This window comes from Primulina eburnea, chromosome 12, assembly GCF_022965805.1.
Source record: "Primulina eburnea isolate SZY01 chromosome 12, ASM2296580v1, whole genome shotgun sequence".
Classification (NCBI taxonomy): Eukaryota; Viridiplantae; Streptophyta; class Magnoliopsida; order Lamiales; family Gesneriaceae; genus Primulina; species Primulina eburnea.
The window spans coordinates 2,675,606-2,699,943 of NC_133112.1; the positions used below are offsets into that span (position 1 = coordinate 2,675,606).

The 24,338-nt window shown below is 36.2% G+C and overlaps 2 protein-coding genes across 5 annotated transcripts; both read left to right on the forward strand.

The window, feature by feature from the left end:
* The first annotated feature begins 162 nt into the window (after positions 1–162).
* Positions 163–14,256, forward strand: LOC140807268 (alanine--tRNA ligase-like). 4 transcript variants are annotated; one of them, XR_012112652.1, is made up of 25 exons: positions 163–289; positions 801–1,042; positions 1,153–1,391; positions 1,499–1,639; positions 4,949–5,095; positions 5,214–5,366; positions 5,762–5,891; positions 6,303–6,399; positions 7,517–7,637; positions 8,177–8,236; positions 8,518–8,568; positions 8,642–8,737; positions 8,938–9,039; positions 10,582–10,704; positions 11,063–11,206; positions 11,295–11,366; positions 11,462–11,537; positions 11,606–11,748; positions 11,860–11,968; positions 12,047–12,234; positions 12,465–12,554; positions 12,958–13,140; positions 13,249–13,428; positions 13,976–14,160; positions 14,195–14,256. XR_012112652.1 is itself a non-coding variant. In XM_073164051.1 (24 exons), exons 2-24 carry the CDS (start codon positions 895–897, stop codon positions 14,045–14,047), a joined length of 2,865 nt encoding a protein of 954 aa, XP_073020152.1. In that variant the 5' UTR covers positions 163–289; positions 801–894; the 3' UTR covers positions 14,048–14,256. The 4 variants fall into 4 exon arrangements, 3 of the variants coding, with proteins under 3 accessions (XP_073020152.1, XP_073020154.1, XP_073020153.1); XM_073164051.1 differs by having other exon boundaries at positions 13,976–14,256; XM_073164053.1 differs by having other exon boundaries at positions 173–289; positions 822–1,042; positions 13,976–14,256.
* A 1,028-nt stretch (positions 14,257–15,284) lies between these two features.
* On the forward strand, positions 15,285–16,662 carry LOC140807269 (uncharacterized). The gene is made up of 5 exons (XM_073164054.1): positions 15,285–15,539; positions 15,753–15,827; positions 15,948–16,030; positions 16,172–16,371; positions 16,506–16,662. The coding sequence occupies exons 1-5, from the start codon at positions 15,385–15,387 to the stop codon at positions 16,614–16,616; spliced, it is 624 nt and encodes a 207-aa protein (XP_073020155.1). The 5' UTR covers positions 15,285–15,384; the 3' UTR covers positions 16,617–16,662.
* The last annotated feature ends 7,676 nt before the right edge of the window (positions 16,663–24,338 follow it).

The window sequence follows — 24,338 nt, forward strand, 5'->3', positions numbered from 1 at the left end:
ATATTTTATATATGTGCTGAATAAAATCCGATTTATGGATATGCTGATTTTGATGGATATCGGAGCTGCAGAATACGATAATCGAATTTTATTATTTGGGCTCCATTCGATAAGCCCAATTAACCATTGCTATGACCCAAGCCCGTAAATCGCTATGTCCTTGAAAAAATGTGAATGTTCTAAAACCCTCACGTGATTTACTGACACGACTGCACTTCGACGCTACTAGCTGCACTAAGGAAACGGCCCTGGTGGCGGCCCTCGTAACGGCCTCGGCAGCTTGTTTCCGGCAAGTAACTTTTCTATTTGGTTGAATTTTTCTTATGACCCTGAATTGATTTCTTCTACTTCAACTCGTAATCCATTGAAATCAGATAAAAATTTATTGGAGGAACATGATAATTTTTCGTGCATGTGACAGATGGCTGATAGTTACATAATAGAAACAGGAATCCGTCGAAGTTCACAAAATTGCTTAAAGTTCCAAACTTGACGAGTGCAGAGAGAAAATTGGAAATTCTCAAAATCTTTATTGCTGACTTTTGGATTGACTTGATCAATTGCTTCGTCATCTTAGTTAACTAAATTAAGTTTGTTTTCTAATGAGCTCAACTTGCTGAAGTTTGACTTTTCCTTGATAAGTGTTTGTTGGGTTCCAGTTTTGTTATTGATAATGACTATTGTTCTCTTGTTAAGGTAAATTGGTTATCTTTATCAAGCTCGTGTTTTTGTTCTTGTCAATCAACTGCTTGTGATCTTAGGTATAAATTAATTTGGATGTTAATTTTTGTAATTGTCAGAAGTACGTTCCTATTCCACAGACGTCTAATCACATCAAGTAAATCACCTGTACCACTGTCGTTACTACCAATACAAGTAGCATCTCGGCCGTTGATGGGATCTCAGGCGAGTGAAGTTGAATGGCCTGCCAACAGAGTAAGGGATACCTTTGTCAAATTCTTTGAAGACAAAGCGCATGTTCATTGGAAATCAAGTCCAGTTGTTCCTCTCAATGATCCAACTCTTCTCTTTGCAAATGCCGGTGTTGTATTTTCCTCCCTTCCCTTCCCTCCCTCGCTTTTAATATGTAGCAGCTGTGTGAGCGTTCTTGTGTTGTACCGAATACTGATGCTTGTAATATTTGGGGAACAGGGATGAATCAGTTCAAACCCATATTTCTAGGCACTGCCGACCCCAACACTGAGTTGAGCAAACTGACCCGTGCTTGCAATACCCAAAAGTGTATCCGTGCTGGTGGTAAACACAATGATCTCGATGATGTGGGCAAGGACACTTACCACCACACTTTCTTTGAGATGCTTGGAAATTGGTCCTTTGGGGACTACTTCAAGAAGGAGGCCATTGAATGGGCTTGGGATCTTCTCACCAAGGTAAGCCTGCTCATATATTACCAATCATTATGATTAAGATGGAAAGAAAGAGTATATAATTCATCAGTGTTTGCCTTTTTCCTGTTTAATTATTTTTTTCCTTTCAGGTGTATAAATTACCTTGTGATCGAATATATGCCACCTATTTTGGAGGTGACGAAAAACTTGGTCTTCCACCTGATACTGAAGCCATGGAAAATTGGCTCAAATTTCTCCCTCCCGGGCACGTATTACCTTTTGGGTGTAAAGTATGTCCATTCTTCATGTTCAACTTCCATATATATGCATGAACAGAACATACCAGTCCCATATTAAGAAAAGATTTGGCTTCTTAATTGTGCTCAGAGCTGCATGAAAATTTCTATAGCCTTGATTTAAGTTGGTATTAGGGTTTTCACCTTCTCAAATATTGTGAGACTGTTGCTGCTTTCTATTACCATAAAGCCTTTTAGGCCAGAATTGTTTTGTCACCTCACAACACACAGTATTACAAGGAAATGCTTGAGCAGAAGAAATAAGTCTGATAAAAAACATGGTGAATTATAGACCAATGCTCTGCGAACTGGAGTATGGCATGAGCATGGGCAGAGCACGAAGAGAAGCAATATACATTTGATATAATTTTTAGCTTTGTAAAGTCTTGTGAGTTGTCATCTACATATGGGTTCAATTTATTTATGGATATATCTGATACTCACATGGTTACATTACATCGTTCTCAGCGTGCAAACTCTAGGTAGCTAGCTGGCTGTTTAAATCATACTGTATGCTATGTAAACACTACTTTCCAGTGTTGTAAATGGCGGGGGGCGGTGAGTGGCGGGGCGATTAGTGACCGCCTACCGCCTCAGCCGCTTAGGCGCTTGAATTTTTTTAAACATTTTTTATAGGTAATAATATATAATCATGCAATGTAATCACAAATAATCATCATTTTTTAATGTAAGACATGTAATTAAATACCAAAAAACTAAGTTTAAAATTCAAAGTTCAGTCCATTGTGATAACAAGTACTAGACAAAACATAACTAATCTTCTAAATCATCTACATATGCACCATCAAATACATTCATAATCCTCTCATTATCGGACTCAAAATCAACATCTTCTTCTTTCTCCTCCTATATATCTAAATTCTCATCAAGTTTTTTTAACGAGGATGTTCCTTGCACTCCTTGGTTGTAGCACTTCATCCTCTTCCGAGGCCTACCCTACTACTCTCAAGTAAGTCCTGAACCCGGCTTTACCTCATCTTCATCACCACCATCAACAAGCCAACATTGAGCTTTTCACTAGCTTGAGATGATAGAAGCAAATCTCCACCAATTTCTTTTTTACTCTTCATTTTCATAAGATTGACGTTGAATTTGGCATACACAAGATCATTCAATCTTGATGTCTCAAGCTTATTCCTCTTCTTAGTATGTATCTAAAGATTTTCAACCATTGTTATTAATTAAAATAAATGATATATAACATAATTTATGAATTACTACTTAATATTTACCCCTTCAAATTGTATCCAATTTCTTTCATACTCCGACGAACTACTTATCAAATAGAGAAATCTCATTACCATTTTTTGTAAATTTTGAGTGCCACCACCATTATTGGACCACCATCCAACTTGAAAAAGCAAAGAGGCAAAAAAATTAAACCAAATATGGGTAAAAAAATACATGTATGTCAGTGGGAAAAATTATCTCAACACAATTCAAGAACTCATTCATAACATGAGTGTCATTTGATATGCTTGAATCTTTGAAGTAAAAAACCGAATTCAACAAGTAAGCGGCATAATGCAAAGGACTATCAAGTCTACCTCATCAATAATCTTCAAAATAGGGGTGCCATTTTCCTCTTTTTTGAAATAATTTCTAACGTCTTCTTTGGCTTGTTTAGGTGCGCCCAATAAAAAGGCCATTGATGGCTTGTTACCGATGTCTCCGCCACTTTCCCCTTCACACTAGTCCTTAACTTTGTTTTGTTCCTCATCGGATGTAAACATGGGTCTCAATTGATCTTTCTTGTCTTTGAGACTTTCCAAAGTAAAAAATGAAGTAACAAATCTAGTCACCTTGGGCCTCACAATATATTCCTCATAATAGCCAAAGTTCTATGATGTGCATAGATGAATATGGTAAAGTAAGGCCTTTGCTTTCTTAAGCATTCCGGCTTTCCAATTGCTTCAAACATGAGGTTGATTGTATGAGTCGCACAAGAGGTCCAAAAAATTTGAGTTTGTGTAACTTTCAATAAATCTGCCGCCGTCATATTGTTTGTGACATTGTCCGTAACTACTTGAACAACATGTTGTGGGTCAATCTCAATAATATATTTTTCAACAAACTCAATGTAAACCCCGGTGTGTGCTTCCATGGATTCTTCAATAGAACCAATGAATGAAGTGCCTAGCTTGCAATTAACACATATATTCATAATGCTTCTTCTCTTGTGATCGGTCCATGCATCGGTCATCATTGAACTTCCATTTTTCATCCATTCTTCTTCATTTTTTTAGAGATAATTTGGTTATCTCAACTTCTTGCTTCAAAATTGGCTCTCTTAAAAGATATTGACTTGGAGGTTTGTAGCCCAGACCGAATTGACCAACCGCCTGTACAAGTTTTATAAAGCTTTGATTGTCAATGGCATGAAAGGAATCTTCGCTTCATAAATCCATCTAGCTAGTATTCATGCACATCATTTGTAAACTTTAAATTCATACTTTAAATTCATGGCATCATTTATGTTTTGTTGTCTTGCTTTTGTTGGATCGATTGCAGATGTCCACTTATCAATAAGCCCGAGGTCTTTTGAATTCTTTCTTGAATAATTTCCCACCACCTGACAATCATCATCTTCTCCATCAACACATATGTTAACCTCCGCTCTTTTTTCTTTTAGTTCTTCCATTCTTTCTCGCTTCTTATTCTTGTTATTTTCAAGATAGGCTCTTGCTTTTTTTTTTTGTCCTCATTGGATACTTATGACATGCTTCAACTTGTCTTACAATATCCGCAACATGATGTTTCATCCTATAAACTCCTCCATTAATAAGCCTCTTACACAACTTGCATATGATCCAGTCTCTTTTATCTTTATTATACAACACCCCATAATCCCAAACAATATCATTAAACTTTGACTTAAATTCCAAATATCCATTGTTTATTTTTTTCCGTCATTAATTTTCAACAACTAACAAAAAGGAAAAAAGAATTTGAATTTTGAAACAAAATCTGGAATATTATGTAAAAATATATTAAATATACAATACCTAAAATTTAAAAAAAGGATTGTGTTTTTATAATTAGGGTTTTTTAAAATTTGTTGACTTTTAACTAGGTTTTTAAATTAATTAACTTGATTGGAATTATAAAATTATTGACCACCTCAGCTGCCTGCCGCCCGCATCGACCGCCAGATGGGTTAGGTCCGCCTGATGTAAAGGCGGGGTGGTCAAGGGCCGCCTAGCCCTGGCAACCGCCATTTAGAACACTGTTAGTTTCTTTCTATTTTTTTTTTAAAAATTAATTATATGCTGCTTTGAATAGGACAATTTCTGGGAGATGGGAGATACTGGACCTTGTGGCCCCTGCACTGAAATTCATTTTGACAGGATCGGCAGTCGTGATGCTTCCTCGCTGGTGAACAATGATGATCCTACAGCAATTGAAATATGGAATCTTGTGTTTATTCAGGTCAACTCATCATTGTTTAGGGGCTCATAAACTGCTTATTTCAAGTTGAAATGTGACTAGTTATCATAGATTTTCTCAGATTATTGATATACTTTTGTTCGTTGATATCTATTCGCAGTTTAACAGGGAATCTGACGGCTCATTGAAATCTTTGCCTGCAAAACATGTTGACACTGGAATGGGTTTCGAGAGGCTGACTTCTATTCTCCAAAATAAGATGAGCAATTATGATACCGATGTCTTCTTACCCATCTTTGATGCAATACAGAAGGTAAACTTCTATTCAAAATTTATCAAGTCCTGTCCTTCGAATTATTGCAAAATGTTACTCTTGTTGTTAATTTACTGGTCGAAGAATCAAGAATAAATAACAATGCAATTTTAAATATATATTTTTTTGATTTAAGACATGATGGAGTACTTTAGATTTAGAAGTAGTTTTTCATCACTGTATTATTTTAGAGTTCGCTTATTTGTGATATGGTGTTTGTGTTTGTGAAGTAGTTTTTCATCTCTACTTTATTATTTTAGAGTTCGACTATGCAGTGTTAAGGTGTTTGTTAGCATAGTAATTTTACTTTCCATATTCTCTACTGTGGTCTTATGCAATATTGCGTCACGGTATCAAGTTCTTTTAGTAGTTTCTGAAATCTGACCTTCCAACAGGCTACTGGATGCCGGCCGTATACTGGAAAAGTTGGATCTGATGACGTGGATAAAGTTGACATGGCATACAGGGTAGTGGCTGATCATATTAGAACGATTTCATTTGCCATTGCTGATGGCTCGTGTCCTGGTAAAGTACTGTACTTAGTCTTGGAGATCAATTTAATCCGTAGTTCTGTGGTTATCTTCAACTAGGAAAATGAATTAGTAAGTGTGGACATCTCTCTCTCTCTCTCTCTCTCTCTCTCTCTCTCTCTCTCTCTCTCTCTCTCTTCTTCCAGTGAGATCTAGTTTGGTTTAGTTTACATTTTTTGAAAAAAGTTAATATATTTATCTAACAGTGTTGTTTTTATATGATGTGACTGAAGCAATTAAGCTGCTGGCATTTTGTTAATTAGTTCATGAGAAGGCCTTCAATGTTCTCTGTCATAATGTTGAGATTCCATGTTTTCAGATATTACCTTTAATACCTTAAGTAACGTGCTCAATATTGGTTGTTAAAACATGTACTTGGAGTTCATCTTGATTTGGTAATTTGCAGGCAATGAGGGGCGTGAGTATGTACTAAGGCGCATTCTTCGTCGAGCTGTGCGATATGGTACTGAAGTCCTAAAAGCACAACAAGGCTTCTTCAATGGGTACAAAACGACATGCTTGTTTTTTATAGTAATATTTTATTATATTTACTCATACACACATTGAAAAGACGAGTAGTGCTTTGAACTAGATATCCACCAGAATGAAATGTAGGTGGAGCAGGTGTATATCAGTATATGTATGCATGCATTTATGTACACATATATTTATGTGTGTGCATCTGTTTATTTTTTCATATATATTATATTACTTAACAAAATCCTATAATACCCTGATCAGTTTTTGTTAATAATTTTAATGCATCTCTTTTTTTTCTGACTAAAGTTTTATGCTCGGTAATTTTTCGTACTCTTAACTTTTTATCTCCTATTCTACTTACATAATTCAAGAACACATTCAATTTATTTGAGCACTTCCCAATTCATATTTGGGCTATTGGATTGGTTGTGATTTAAAGAATTATTAAGCAATTTAATTTCAAGGAGGTATTTGCTTGGATTAATGTCTAAATTTGAGTCGGGCTTTCTTTAAGAAAATTAATGTATTTTTAGATGATTGTGTACGCTTGAGGTTGTTTTCAGCTGATCAAAATTCACATTTTTACATGGATGCATATTATAATTTGTGTTACAATCAATGCGATTTGGTAATGGGCCTAATGGCATCTATACTTTAAAATGATTGACATCAACTTCATATAATTTTGTACCGTCTAGTTGGATTTGGTTTTTAACTTAACAATTTTAAATTGTAAATATTTTTAGATTCCAAGACCACATGAGTTCATCTTGAAGTATTGTACTTGATGAAATTTGATTAATTTTTGTTATATTGATGATGTTTTTTAGATAATAAATTAAACAGCTCCAGCCCTTTAAGTGGCAGCCAAATTCTCGCATTGGGCCTGGATTGTATATGTTAGCAGGTTTTGTGCTGCGAATTTCTCAGCTGTTTACTGCCCAGTTATTTGATGGTTTTTGTTGGGTCCAGTTCGGTCATTAAAATTTTTTTTATTTTATTTTGTTGGGTCCAGTTCAGTCATTAAATTTTTTTTAAAGCTAAATTTGTATTTATTTGTTTGCTGACATAAAATCGATGGATCTGTTCAATGCTGTGTGATTGTATTGTCTTCCCATGATTATATCATTACGAAAACAGGCTGGTAGATGTCGTGGTGGATGTCATGGGAGATATTTTCCCCGAGCTGAAGCAACACAAGATAAAAATTCGGGAGATAATTGCAGATGAAGAAGCCAGCTTTGGCAGGACTCTGGTTAAAGTATGTATGCTATTTTTTCTTCCTTATCATTTGTTTGGCTTTACTTTGGGTTCAGCAGGGATGTTTCAAGAGTATAACTTGTAGGTTTTGACCAGTATAGATTCCTTTAGAGCGTTTGTTCACCAAAAGCATTCATTTGCAAGATAGTGTACTCTAAGAACTTCTTAAGCTATGGGTGACACTGATTTTTAACCTTATCCACGTTATCGGAATCTAAAAGTTATTGGTAATGAAATCTTTATAAATTTACTTCATTCATTTTTAAGATATTCAGTAATAGGTGGAGAATTGATGAATATTCTATTTGTTAAATCACTTCGTAGCTAAGTGGATACAGAAATGCTCCTGGACTATGTGTGATTTTGTTTGTCTTATTGATGACACTGGCTTAACCTATCCGTGCTCTATGGCTATAAACTGCAAAGCTTATTTTGCTTCCATACTAGTATTATCAAAATATGTATTATGTTTCCATTAACTGTGTTAGTTGTGTGCTCATTTGGTAACCACCCACTTCCCACATTGCTTGACCTGTTCAGGGAATCGAGAAATTTAAGAAGGCTGCTCAAGAAGTCCAAGGGACAACCCTCAGTGGGCAGGCAAGGGGTTCTTGTTAGCTATTGTTGTGTTTCAACTTAATCTTATTCTTGTATGTATTATACTCTTATGTGTACTATGGTCAATATCAGTTCTAAATTAATATGTTTCTAGTTCCCTATAATATATCGTTCTTACTGGTACTTAATTGTAATTTCCTATAGATTTATAATTCTCACATTGCACAATTTAATTGTTAAAATAATGGTGCTACTCCAGCTGGCCATTGGTGCTTGGTGATTTTCTAGTGCTTGTCTCACTGCAGTTATTCAAATGAATGCAGGATGCTTTCGACTTATGGGACACGTATGGATTTCCTCTGGATCTAACACAGGTGACTATGCAACCATCTTTTGAGCATGAACAAATAAATTTTTCGTAAAATACTAACATCTTATGTCTCACAGTTGATGGCAGAAGAAAGAGGCCTGTCTGTTGACATAGAAGGTTTCAATGTGGCTATGGACAAGGCAAGAGAAAGGTCAAGGAATGCTCAGAATAAGGTGTGAGATTTGTGTTTCTACTTGTTCGTATAGATACACGACGTTAAATGTCGTTAATTTAGTGCTTCTTGTTCAAAGTGAAATTTTGACGTTGGCGGATGAAAAATTGGCAATAATAAATTCCATTCAAAATTGATGGGTATTGTTTGTGAATATGATCTATATTAATTTTTGGAGCGTTCTTTTGTATAATTTAACAGCAAGCTGGTGGTGTTATAGCCATGGATGCTGATGCGACATCTGTGTTGCACAAAAAAGGAGTTGCTGCCACAGATGACTCGTTTAAGTTTACTTGGTTTCAGGTTTGTGCCTTGATGGATTTGTATCTTCCGGGGTTTTTCCATGATTTTGTAATTATTTGAATCCATTTCACAAATTTTCAGTTTATTAACACTTGCAACTATTTTATGATTTGATGTACATCACCTTCCTGATTTAGTTGCTTATCATGGGTATGCCTATTTATGGCTTTTTAGTTTCTTTTAAATTTTAAATTTAATCTCTATTTGTATGAACATATCATAAACTTTTGTATTTTTACGTACTTGTGGATTCAATCCTTTTTGTTTTTCGGTTATTTTTACATTAACGCTCTGAATTTTGGCGACATTTCAGTTGGATCTTAAAAATCAACTTGATTCAACTATTCTTTTCATGTGGTAATTTTGGGTTGGCTCTTGGCCTGTTCATAAATATCGAGGCCACATTTAAATTTTACTATCAAATTACCCAATCATCCCATTAACCTTTTCTTCTAACCGAAACAGAGCTAAAAAAACAAAACAATTTTTACATGACAATTGGCTTTGTTCAAACTTCAATGAATAGTTTGGGATGGATCAACCCATTTATGAGGCATAGCCCTTTGTGCAAAATAACCAGATAGCTATTTACGACGGGACAGTGGTTTCAAAATTTTTACAGAGTCAATTTGGTCTTCTTGGGCATTTGTTTGGTTGTACTTGTATTCGAGTATGCTTCAGTTTGTCATTTGTATACCTCTGTCTTTGGGTATATCATCACATTTCATTTTCTGAAAAATCTTCTAAATACTAGTCCGCTTGATCGATTAGTTTTGTTGTCGCATAGAGATTGATGACTGTTAATGTCAATGTTGTCGCATCTAGATTGATGACTGTTAATGTAAATGTGAAAACAGTTCTATTCTTGTTATTTCTATAAAGTGCCATTTGTGTCCATCCACAACTGAATTAATGATTGAATTCTACTTTGCCATTCACCTATTTGTGGAATCCTGTGAGTCTGGAATGAAGGTCTTTATTGGTTTTTTTCTCTATAGACTTGAGCATTCTAGTGGTCACACATTTTGCCTGCTATGTATTGCTGTTTGAACCTCTTTGTTCTATCATTTGCAACATTGTTCCCGAACCCAGTTTTTTTTTTGTTGAAAACCCGATGGTGACTGTTTCTTTTGTTGAAAATTGATTTCTAATTTAATTTTTGGTATTATACATATGGTTGTTTATTCTAGTGAGGGATTGTTATTTGCCTCTCCTGTTGAGTGTAATGACATGCTTTTAATTCATCGTTATTATTATTGCTACAATTTTGAAATGAGAGTTATGCTGATCTCAATTGATTGGCTAGACCAAATGACCTCGAATTGACCAGGTATCTGACCAACCACTTCTTTAAAGCTGCAAAAATTAGATAAAGGTTCTTACTTTTTGTTAGGTAAATGAAGTTGAATTATTCACTTATTTTCTTCCTAAGAAGTTGGTTCCATCTGAACTTAGTCATGCAAATCTGTTATAACTTCTTTTTTGATGAAACAATGAATTTTAACTTGAAGATCTATGCTTTTACATGGCTCATAATTCTAGGATCATGAAAGTGTGATAAAGGCTATTTACACTGGAAGTGAGTTTTTGGAAAGTGTTGCTCATGATGAAGAGGTTGGCATTATCCTGGAAACTACCAGCTTCTATGCTGAGCAAGGTGGTCAGGTGAATATTTTGTTTTGATAAGGATCTGTAGTGCATTAACTATAAGTGCCGTACATAATTTTATAGTTTAAAAGGTACTTTAACTATGGAATGACGTCAATGAATAAAGAAGAACTTGGATTAGGAGCTGGATTTTTCAGGCATAGAAGAATTACTCACCTCTATTAAAGTTTATGTATCTAACTAAGCTCTTTCATTTTCTGCACTCCATATTGGTCTACATTGTTTTTGTTTGTTTCAAAGTCAAACAGTAAAGCAGCTCCTTTTATATATTTTTAAGTCCCTTGGTATGATTGCATGTGCGTATGATGACATACTTTCTTATGTGATAGAGTTGACTGAGTTCATTTCCTTGTAGATATATGATACCGGCTTGCTAGTAGGTCATGATGGAGTTTTTGAAGTTACTAACGTTCAGATCTATGGTGGATTTGTTGTTCATATTGGCTCATTTCGTGGAAAAACTGGCCGATTGTTTATTGGAGATAAAGCTATTTGTAAGGTAAAATATTCCTTCTTGCTATCATAGATGAGCCATGTCATTCAACATGCCATACTAATTGCAATTTTCTTTATTTTGGGTTGAGCAGGTTAACTATGATAGACGGACAATGATTGCTCCGAATCATACATGCACACACATGTTGAATTTTGCTCTAAGGGTATGCTCCTGAATAAAGTTCATGGAAGTTTCTAATACTAGTGATTTTTTTATTATATCTCAAGTGTAGTCTTTGACTAATTGCATCAAGTGCAGCAAGTACTTGGGAATCATGTTGACCAGAAAGGTTCCATCGTTCTTCCTGAAAAATTGAGATATGATTTTTCTCATGGTAAGCTTATTGTTGTTGTTTGACCATATGGATTACGAGTATTTCAATTGTTTTTATGCCTGAAACAGGAAAACCTGTAAAGCCCGAGGAGCTGCGAAAAATTGAGTCGATTGTAAATGAACAAATACAAGAAGGCTTGGATGTATTCTCAAAGGAGACCAGGCTGGCTGATGCAAAGAGTATAAAAGGTCTAAGAGCTGTTTTCGGGGAAGTAAGCTTCTCCAAACAATTTCTGTTTAGTTTGAGTTATCCAAAAAAAGGATTGAAGTTCTATATTTTCTACTTTAAATGTTAGCGCAAGTGCTCACTTCTGTTGATGCAGGTGTATCCTGACCCTGTCAGGGTAGTTTCAATTGGTAAGAAAGTGGAGGATCTACTTGCTAATCCTGAGAATGAAGAATGGTTGTCAATCTCTGCTGAGCTCTGCGGGGGTAAATATAATGGAAATTTAATTGCTGTCTAAAGGTGGAACTTTTTAGGATTCTAAAGCCATTTGTTCATGTCTACAGGTACACATATGTCAAACACGAGGGAAGCCAAGGCATTTGCTCTCTTGTCCGAGGAAGGGATTGCTAAGGGAGTCCGTAGAGTTACGGCAGTGACGTTAGATTATGCTTTCAGAGCCATCGAACTGGCATCCTCCCTTGAACAGGAAATAAACAACGCATCCAGGACTGAAGGAACCATTCTGGAACAGGTTCTTACACTTATGATTTGGATTGCATGGGTCATGGATTGCTATATTTATTTTTTGTATAAAGATTGAAACCTGTTCTTTCTTCTTTCCTACAAGAAGAAATATCGTGTATCCTTGGGCACTGATTCATGTTCTTGTCCTTATTCATGAAGGAATTTTCCGACTTTGTTCAATCAGTGACATATTTTCTTATGATTTAATACATAAATTTTTCTTGCCCCTGATATCAGAAAGTAACCTCTTTAAATGGCCGTGTGGAAGGAGCATCCATCCCTTCTGCGAAGAAAGCTGATCTCAAGGCCAAAATCTCCGAGCTCCAGGTGCTTTCTGTAAATTCTTTGTGGTGATATTTGTCCACAGAGGCTCATTCAGCTGTTCTTGGATTCAAAAATCATATATGGAGATGCCATGCAATTTTCCTCTCTTTTTTATTTTTATTTTATTGTTCGAGTGATGAGAAATGGCAAACTGACTTGGATTACCTGTGTAAATTTCTTCATGAGTGAATGGATAACTAGAATTTCCAAAAAATGTCCCGTCCGACGAAGTAGAATCGAGGTTAGGAATAATTTTTCTTCAATAAAAATTATGACCAACAGAATTGACTTGAATGTCAAGGAAACATTGGTTCTCCGTTGTTCCTCTTCTTTTTGACATATCTGAGACAATTTAAGACAAATATTTGGAAAAAGTACTCAAAACTAACTCCAAGATTTTTGTCAGAGTCAAGTGATTAAAACCAAAAAGAAAATCGCTGAAGAGAACATACAGAAAGCAATTGATAATGCTGTGCAAATGGCTGAAGCCGCTTCTTCGAATGGAAAAGCCTACTGCATCTCGCATGTCAATGTTGGTTCAGATACTACTGCCATCAGGGAAGCAGTTGTCAAAGTCATGGAAAAAAAGGTTTTAAACTGTTCCCAACTCATTATCTTGTTACTACTGTTCTGAACTCTGATTCATAAGTTACATGAAATTACGCTAGCCTTCTTAATTTTGTTGGTGGATTAATAGGGTATGGCAATTATGGTCTTCAGCAAGGATGAAACAGTGAACAAGGCCTTTGTGTGCGCTGGTGTACCAGAGAAAGATGGCAATTACGAGCAATTAAATGTCACAGAGTGGTTGAAAAAAGTTTTGGATCCGATTGGTGGAAAGGGTGGTGGCGGAAAAGGGGGTCTTGCACAAGGCCAGGTTTGGAATGTTACTTTTATTGCTTATCACAATCATAGCTGCACTAAATTGTTCATCGACCTAATAGCTTTGAAGTTTGCGTGCATTTTTGTCAAAAAACGATCATGGTCTTCGGGTTTCTTCTCCCTTGTGTTTCAGTACACTACCAAATCAGCCATGTGTATAAAAAGTGTTAATGCTCTTTTACGGAGTAGGTTTTTATTTTTATACATGAAAAGAAGCTCTTTGTCAATGAGACCTTTCCCCAAAAGCTAGTATGATGCTTATCAATTGATCTGATAGAGGCATTTAACGTTTACTACCATTCTTTGTTTATGGGTGCCTTTGCTCTCGAAAAAGTGGTTACTTGGCTCAAAATGATTTACGAACTGTTGATCCTAGCGCTTGTGTGCTTCAAATGGTAAGAAGTGTAGAAAATTTCTATTTTCACTTGTTTGAGCAAATGAATTTGAGTGCGCATGCATATTGTTGTTTGATTCATTTTATTCTTACTCTATGCTAGCTGCTCATCATAGTTTTATTTAGATTCCTCTTTTCTTTCATCCAGGCAAGTGATTTATCCCATATGGCAACTGCAATGGATGTGGCAGAATCCTTTGCTGCCATGAAGTTGAATTGATGCAAAGGGAAATATTCAACTCTTAATTGACCGCGTTTCCATTTTTTTTGCTAAACAAGTTATTGTTTATCGGTATTTATAATAACTTGAAGTTTCAGTGGATTAGAAGTTTTAAGTGAATTCCATAGTCATCCAGTAGGAAGTTTCAAGTGAATTCCAGAGTCAACCTTTACTGGATAATTAAAATATGTGTACTGGATTTTTCTTCATTTTTCATTTTCTTGTTCAGTTTCCTGCACGCAGTTGTGCTTTCATTTTTTAAGAACCACGGTGTGGAATCACATGCGCATCACGATTCTTATTTGCAACATGAATCGTCGATGGTGTGGAGCCTTACTTTTCCGCTTAGGAAGGTGGGGATTTCAGTGGACCATTCTTTGCTTCATTTCAGGTGAATAGTGATAGTTCGTTCTTGGTTGAAACGTGAAATGTTATTTGTCTCTTAAGCATAAGTGAACAACTGTGCAGATACGATATAATTTATGTTATATTTTTGTGTTGTAAAGATTTAAAACTCTGAAAATTCTTATATATATACATTTGCTGAAAGTGAAACAATTAATCGTGGACAATGCGATTTTGTTTGACTCATTTTTGCAGTAGATTAGTCATTTGGACATAAATATTGCATATTTTCTATAGTATTTGATCAGTGATTGTACCATCTCAAAATTCACATTATTATATAATTTTAGTAAAATATTATAATACATTTAAAATTTTGACTATCAATTAACTTTTTATGTATAATAATTGAAAACGTGTTTAAGCGGCGCACGAAATTAAATTATTTTCGTGTGTGATAGATAGAAAGCAGTCCTTGTTTGATTTAAATTCACAAGATAGAAAAATAGATCAATTTTAACGTTATGTGTGTTTAAATATTAAATATTTTTATAATATCTATGCATCAGAAAAGAATTCCACACGTTTTTCAGTCGAGATTCTTTGTTTCCTAGATATTTCTAACAAGTTTGGACCACCAAGAAGTCTTACAAAATATAATTATTTTGTTTTATTTAATAATCAGAAAATACGAAATACGTAAAAAGCAAAAGTGAATGGGTTGTCAGAATTGACTGTTTCACGCCTTGTTAGGCTAAATTATTTAGCACGACTTTAATTATTTTTAAATTTACAATGTGTCTGCTGGAGTTTTCTGAATTACCGAAAAAACCCTTGTTGACTATCCGTTCAAAGTTCTCAATTCTTGGTCCTATAAATATGATCCCCTCCTTCAGGGTAAAGTCTGAAATACCATCTTTCTAAAGAATTTTTCTAACTTTGAATCCAAAATAAGAAGCATCTTCTTTCTTTCTTTGTGCTAAAAACTAAATATGTCGATTATTACAAGTTCTAACGTTGTTATTGGGCACAAGTCGACGACTCGGTTCCATTTGAAGCCTGAAGTCTTCAACTTGGGTATCTCACGTTTCAAGATCAGATTTGAGGGCAACAAATCAAGGGAGCAATTTGGTAGCAAACTCAAAAGGTATGTATGTATATGTATATATAGGTTTAGTTCTTTTATTGTCATAAAATTTGTACTACAAAGTTCTGCTTGTTACAGGTGCAGATGATTCGATGGTTTTTTTTTTTTTTTAGATTTGATGCGATCATTATTATGTAATAGGAAATTCTATTTCATGGTTTTGTTTTGCTAGAGTGGAATAATGATTTATATATATGTTTCTTTGCATTGCAGGAGATCTTTAACAGTTTATGCTAATACCGTACCGGCTGCTCCATTGCCTTCTACCCCTCCACCTTCCGGATCAATGTAAATTAATTTGCTCATATAATATATGTGTGTGTGTGTGTGTGTATTCTTGAGATATGATGATTTTAATTTAGTCAATCTTGACTAATAATATGCATGATTTTATTCACCAAATTGCAGCAAAAGTTGGATTCTTGGATTGGTGGTATCCCTGATATTGCCCTTCTTCTCTCACAAATGGGGGCCATTATGGGTTCTTGAAAGTAAGGAAATCTTGCCAAATTTAAGTTTTTCTTCTTCTTTTTCATATGACAGAAAGAATTCTACAAATAAAATTATCATATTTTAAAGTGTCCTCGAAATTTTCTATGCGCGACTCATCGGATGAATCTTGTGGAGTGCAGAGAGGATTGTAAATGCAGTGCAAACAATGGAAAATATCGTGGAAGTGGTGGAGAAAGTGGCGGAAGAAGTAGAGAAGATTTCCGAGGACATATCGGATGATCTACCCGAAGGAAAAGTAAAGGAAATGGTGGACCTTGTTGAAAATATTGCTGAACAAACTGCTAAAACTGCTGATTCTGTCGATGATCTTATTGACAAGGTATGCAAAAAAATAAAATTAGAATTCAATATCTTTTGTCTTAAAAGTGATCCAATATTATTTTTTGAAGAAAATTTAGAATATAAAATCTATTTTCAGTTTATTTGAGGCTAATTATCGATGTGAAAATGCAGGTTCAAGAAACGGAAGAAAAGGTGAAGTCCGTAGTTGAATCTATCGATAAGGAAGTCAAAAGTTCTCCTAAACAAGCAACGGAAGATAATGGATCATTACAAAATGTTTAGTCTCTAAATTCTTTATTTTTTATATAAAAAGCTGGGATATGTCACACTTGCAATTTTGTACATAAATAAATAAATAATAAATATATATATATATATATATATATATATATATATATATATATATTCATAATTTCACTTATCCTGAAGAGTGAGTCTCATGTGAGACCGTCTCACGGATCATAATCCGTGAGACGGGTCAACCCTACTCATATTCACAATAAAAAGTAATACTCTTAGCATAAAAAGTTATACTTTTTCATGGATGACCCAAATAAGAGATCCGTCTCACAAATACGACCCGTGAGACCGTCTCACACAAGTTTTTGCCTATCCTGAATCGTTTATTGTTCGAAAAATTTAATTAGATTTATACTTTTTTAGCTACTTGTAACAATCTATGCTGAATTAATGCTTGAGACAGAATTAATAGACTAAAAATATATTAAACCTAGAACTTTAGAAAATACGGACCGACACCTGATCGATAATTATACACCCAAATCACCAAAGATTTCTGGTTTTCTTACAGTAAAAATGAAAATCACCCTCGAAAATGAGTGAAGTTTGCTACGGAGAGATCATCCACCTACGATATGCTTGCTAGCTGTTAGGTGGGATCGGAGCGGCGTGAGCTGTAGCTTAGGGTTTCATTCTCTCCAAAATTGCAATAATTCATATATTAATTACTTGATTAATTAATTAAAATAGCCTGCAACTCTCAATTATTCTAGAAAGCCCATAAATATTTAATTGAAAATCAGCATCATTCTATGTATTAATGTACGTTTAGTAGTTCCACAAGTGGAACATAGCAAACATTTAGAGGATATTATTTTTGAATATATTAAAAAAAGACAAAAACTCGTGTGAGAGAGTCTCACGTGTCGTATTTTATGAGACGGATCTCTTGTTTGGGTCATCTATAAAAAAATATAACTTTTTATGCTAAGAGTATTACTTTTTATTTTGAATATCGGTATGGTTGATTCATCTCACAGATAAAGATTCGTGAAATCGTTTTACAAAAGACATGTTCTTAAAAAATAGTAACAAAAATATTTTGTTTCGAGTTTTATATTTTTGAAGACAAAAAACGAAACCATTCGTCGCCGATGATTTCCAGAGTGCGGGTATATAATAATTTAATAAATACTGTGTTGTGCCTTTCATTAATTGGTGGATAAATACTAATTTTATATGTCTATTCTAATTTCTATGTAATAATATATGTGGATATATAACAACGTTTGAAATTAATATTATTTTTGCACCTTTCATTTCATTAAATCGTGGATAAGTCTGTCTTTTCACCACGTCGATTCAATTTGACGCAAAAAAAGGCCCAACATGTGCTGGGGATAATAAATTGGCATTATATATATATATAGGCATCCAATGAGTGAGTGACATCTCATCAATGCTTACATAGATGTGCACGGTAGGTATCCAGGATATAAAAAAATATATATATATGATGCGATCCGGGTGAAATGGATGAGCATGGTCGGGTGCTCCACCGGATCAAATAAAAAATTTATAGTGTTGTTTAGGAAAATGAACAAGGTAGATGGCTTCGATCGTGACCTGCAAACAATGAAAGGAACTCGTGAATGGGCGCCGGAGGGGTGTCCGGCGTGACCACTCCGATGCTTAAGTCAGCAGGGTACTCAAGCAATAAAACCAATGTAGCCAAGTGATGGCTGTGATATTGGTGTGAATGAATCCAATGTAAATGTATAGAGAGAACCTGGTATTTATAGTATGAGAAGTAATGATGACCTCGTTCTCCGTACTACCTACTAATTATAGTAGGACGGCTGAGCACACCCTATCTTCTGACATGTCAACTCATCGGCACGGTGTCAGAGATGGGACAGTCGCCCACATCCTGTTCTGCTAGTATACTCGAGTGCGGTGCTCATATTGAGGTGGCCGGGTAGAATGCCTCCCTGGAGATTTATACAAGAGCCCAGACCTATGACTGCCCGGAGAGTAGAGCATGGGCTTTCGCCTGCCCGGCTCCAGAAGAATCCATCTGCAGACTCACTCGGATTTGGGAATCCATTTTTACGGGAATATCATCACACATCCCTTAAATAGTCGGGTTAGAGTCATACTCGCTGTCCCGATCAGTATTGCTTGGATTCCCAAAGAGATAATCAATCTTGTTCTATAAAAGCATCGGGGGCTTCATGTCTCCTAGAAATGAGAAGAAATGCCGAAGTCTCGTGTCTCATGGACTTGAGATAATATGCCGGGTAGGGGTGGGCATAAAACCCGAAAAACCGAAAAAACCGACCGAACCGAATAATTCGGTTTAAATGGTTCGGTTTTATCGATTTTTCGGTCGGTTATGGTTTTAAAATATATAAAGTTCGGTTTTTCGGTTCGGTTTTCGGTTTTAAGCCCCAAAAAAACCGAAAAACCGAACCGGCCATATTTTTGTTAAATATAAGTTTTTATGTATAATGGGTCATATTATTGTTGAATATAAGTCTTTTTATATATAATGGGCCTATTAAGATTTAGGAACTTAGTATCATTAACTCTCAATTTTTCAATCCGATCGTTTTCTCTTATTTCTCACCACTCATCAGTCGACGTTCTCTTTTTTTCTGTGTATATTTCTTTAATATTTCGTAAGATTATTTGTGTTCCATTCGAGCTAATTGACACCTTGTTATCATTCTTATTACTGAATATTTCGTTGGATTCAGGCATTTTCCGTGTTTACATGGTTAATTAGTTATATATAGTTATTATATTCGTATGACATGTTTATACACAACACAGGTAATAAATATATATAAATATATATATATAAATGATCAAGTCTCACAAATTAAATATTTGAAAAATACTATGATTTAGATTTTAAAGACATAAAGTGACATATAATTTTATCTCTCAACAAATTTTAGCCAACCGTATATAACCGGCCGTAAAAACCGAACCGTATTACAAAAAACCGAACCGAACCGTAATAAAATGGTTTGGTTTTGGACTAGAAATATTCAAAACCGAAAACCGAAAAACCGAACCGTTGTAGACTAAAACCGAACCAAACCGACCGTTGCCCACCCCTAATGCCGGGGCCTTGTGCCTCCCGGTCTTTGCATAAGATGTCGGGGCCTCAAATCTCCCGGACTTAGGAATGGTCGAGGTACGGAGCCCCGAGCAAGGTTTGAGAATCCTGAGCTTATAAATAACCAAGGCGCGGAGCCTTGGGCCTGGGGAGCGTGTCCCGGGACTTGGGAATGGTCGAGGTACGGAGCCCCGAGCTAGGTTTGATAACCCTGGGCTTATAAATAACCAAGGTGCGGAGCCTTGGGCCGAAGAGCATGTCCCGAGACTTGGGAATGGTCGAGGTACGGAGCCCCGAGCCAGGTTTGAGAACCCTGTGCTTATAAATAACCAAGGCGCGGAGCCTTGGGTCGGGGAGCATGTCCCGGGACTTGGAATGGTCGAGGTGCGGAGCCCCGAGCTAGGTTTGAGAACCCTGGGCTTATAAATAACCAAGGTGCGGATCTTTGGGCCGGGAGCATGTCCCGGGACTTGGAATGGTCGAGGTACGGAGCCCCGAGCCAGGTTTGAGAACCCTGGGCTTATAAATAACCAAGGTGCGGAGCCTTGGGCCGGGGAGCATGTCCCGGGATTTGGAATGGTCGAGGTGCGGAGTCCCGAGCCAGGTTTGAGAACCCTGGGCTTGTAAATAACCAAGGTGCGGATTCTTGGGCCGGGAGCAGTCCCGGGACTTGGAATGGTCGAGGTGCGGAGCCCCGAGCCAGGTTTGAGAACCCTTGGCTTATTAATAACCAAGGCGCGGAGCCTTGGGCCGGGGAGCGTGTCCCGGGACTTGGAATGGTCGAGGTGCGGAGCCCCGAGCCAGGTTTGAGAACCCTGGGCTTATAAATAACCAAGGTGCGGAGCCTTGGGCCGGGAGCATGTCCCGGGACTCGGAATGGTCGAGGTGCGGAGCCCCGAGCCAGGTTTGAGAACCTTGGGCTTATAAATAACCAAGGTGCGGATCCTTGGGCCGGGAGCATGTCCCGGGACTTGGAATGGTCGAGGTGCGGAGCCCCGAGCCAGGTTTGAGAACCCTGGGCTTATAAATAACCAAGGTGCGGAGCCTTGGGCCGGGGAGCATGTCCCGGGACTTGGAATGGTCGAGGTGCGGAGCCCCGAGCCAGGTTTGAGAACCCTGGGCTTATAAATAACCAAGGTGCGGAGCCTTGGGCCGGGGAGCATGTCCCAGGACTTGGAATGGTCGAGGTGCGGAGCCCCGAGCCAGGTTTGAGAACCCTGGGCTTATAAATAACCAAGGTGCGGAGCCTTGGGCCGGGGAGCATGTCCCGGGACTTGGAATGGTCGAGGTGCGGAGCCCCGAGCCAGGTTTGAGAACCCTGAGCTTATAAATAACCAAGGTGCGGAGCCTTGGACCGGGGAGCATGTCCCGGGACTTGGAATGGTCGAGATGCGGAGCCCCGAGCCAGGGTACGGATCCCTGGACTTAATAGATAACCAGGGTGCGGAGCCCTGGCCTTCATAAATGGTCGAGGTACGGAGCCCCGAGCCAGGGTACGGATCCCTGGACTTAATAGAATGTGCCGAGGCCTCATACCTCCCGGGCTTAACAGAATGTGCCGGGGCCTCATGCCTCCCGGACTTAATAGATTTTGTTTCTCCTGTTGTATTAGTTTTATTAAAAACCAAATCACTAACCTGGAAATACTGAATCTGAATTCATTTTCGGTAGAGTGAAACTTCTCTGGTTGAGCTATATTAGTTGACTAATATAGTTGTATGCTGCTGAGTGCACAACAAATGGTCTTCCACCTCAATCCGGGATAGCTGCTGAACTTTGAGCCCTTATAAAATCCACATATAAGATCTGAGTGCCGAGCTGGTCGGACTTGTATGTTTGCCAATCAGAGTTGGGCTTTTTTGAATGGAAACCATATCTACGTCTTGAGCTCAATTTCCCACAGACGGCGCCAATGATGCGATCCGGGTGAAATGGATGAGCAGGGTCGGGTGCTCCACCGGATCAAATCAAAAATTTATAGTGTTGTTTAGGAAAATGAACAAGGTAGATGGCTTCGATCGTGACCTGCAAACAATGAAAGGAACTCGTGAATGGGCGCCGAAGGGGTGTCCGGCGTGACCACTCCGATGCTTAAGTCAGCAGGGTACTCAAGCAATAAAACCAATGTAGCCAAGTGATGGCTGTGATATTGGTGTGAATGAATCCAATGTAAATGTAAAGAGAGAACCTGGTATTTATAGTATGAGAAGTAATGATGACCTCGTTCTCCGTGCTACCTACTAATTATAGTAGGACGGCTGAGCACACCCTATCTTCTGACATGTCAACTCATCGGCACGGTGTCAGAGATGGTACAGTCGCCCACATCCTATTCTGCTAGTATACTCGAGTGCGGTGCTCATATCGAGGTGGCCGGGTAGAATGCCTCCCTGGAGATTTATACAAGAGCCCGGACCTATGACTGCCCGGAGAGTAGAGCATGGGCTTTCGCCTGCCCGGCTTCAGAAGAATCCATCTGCAAACTCACTCGGATTTGGAAATCTATTTTTACAGGTGTATCATCAATATATATATATATATATATATATATGTATATATATATATATATATATAAACAGTGCTAACTAAATGTGACCACTTTTGTCATTTGTGATTGGTGGCTATCTGACCAGGTTGTCACGCTTTTTTTTCCACCGAGGTCTCTCTTTCCAATTATTATAAAGGAGGCTTGTTTTTAAATATTAAATAATATAGTTATATTTGTGTTTAGTTTTTGTCGGATCATACAAATTTGAAATCTCTCATTTATTAAGAAATGTATTTTTTAGGTTCTCATGTGTTTTTCGGGTAAAATTTAGTAAAAAACATTAAAAATCTGAAATTAATATAGATATATTAATATTAATTGTTTTAGATATGCTACAAAAGATAAAAGTTTGAATATAAAATTGGAAAACTATGTCAGGTTAACACTTGCAACATTTGTTTGTGTACTCAGATATCATATATTAGTATCATATATGAAAAAGTTGATATTAAAATATAATATATTAATATCATATTTTTAATATTTTTGTATTGATTTTCATCTGAAATATATATATATATATATATATATATATATATATATATATCATTAATATCAGTATTTGTTATAGATGTTTGGATACTCAAAAATCATATATTAATACCAGATCTGAAACATTTTGTATTCGAATATCATATATTATTATCATATTTTCAATGTTTTGTATCGATTCTCATCCGAGATAATATGTGTTATTAAAACCAATATGTTTGAGTACACAAAATCATATATCAATGTCAAATTTGAAATATTTTGTACTCAAATATAATATATTAATATCAATTTTAAATATTTTGTATCTAATTTCATCTTAGTAAATTATTGAAAGCTCGGGAGTGCATAAACATTTTTTAAAATAAATAAAATTAAATACTATAGAAATTTTTTGATCTGACAGAGATTGAACACAAATACAACTTTGCTCTTGAGAATTTATTGATCATTTACATGACTTATTATATTTGCATGCATGTAATAATATTTACTCTAAGAAAAATAATATATATTCGTATTATTTTTCAAAATAATTGAAGATTTTATTTAAGTGGCTGAAATAGTCGAGCATCATAAAATAATCGAGTTTTGTGGGGCTAAGCCGGCGTCTCACGATCTTATTTGAAATTTAAACCTAAGTTCGTCTTTCGATTCTACACAAAAATTACACCCCTCCCTCCCTCCACCCCATCCCACCCCAAGTTGTAACAAAAATGAAAGCCCAAATTCGAGCCAAAAAATTAGTTTTTGTGATCTATTAGTTCCCATTTTTTACTCATCATTTTGAATTCGGACCACAAAAATAGAATCATTTGAAATTCATTAGTCAATTTCAACTCCATCGATCTATCGAATATTAAAGTATTTTCTAAACCAACGAGTAGTTATCCACATTAAGTTACACTTGTGTGTGTGTGTCTATAGTTTTAAAAAAAATAAAAATAACAAATTAATTGAGAAAGTAAAGAAATAATATTGAAATACAATCTTCATATATACTAGCGACTGAGACACACGCGTTGCGTGTAACATAATATTAGATATTTGAAATATTGTTTAATCAATTTATAAAACGAATATTTGACATTTGTAATTTGATATGAATATTATAATTAGTGTGTTTGTACACATTGTTGTGTATGACAAAAAATCTATTTCTCTATTAAACTTAATTTCAATAAAAAAAATATAATAATATATGGTAGAAAAAAGAAGGTTTTTTTTTTTTTTTTTGCGTTAAAAATACTGACCGTAAGGTTTTTTTTAAATCGAGAAGTTTTCAAATGTGTTGGTATGGATAGAGCTTCCATTTTTGGGGAAGTTTCAGACGTATGATTGACATGGTTGAAATTATTATATGTGGTGTTGAAGAAGATGGTAAAAAATGGAAGAAATTTTGGTGTCCTTTTCAAGCAGTTTTTCTAACTCAATCACACATAATAACATAATATAGATAACATAATATAGATTATAATATATTTAGAATTTCAAATTGTTGGAGTTTATAGTTAATTGATTTGTGTGTCGAAGAGGGGTTGTAGGAAGTCGGGGCCAAGTGTAATGGTGCCCAAACCAACGTTGTTTAGTTTGTCTT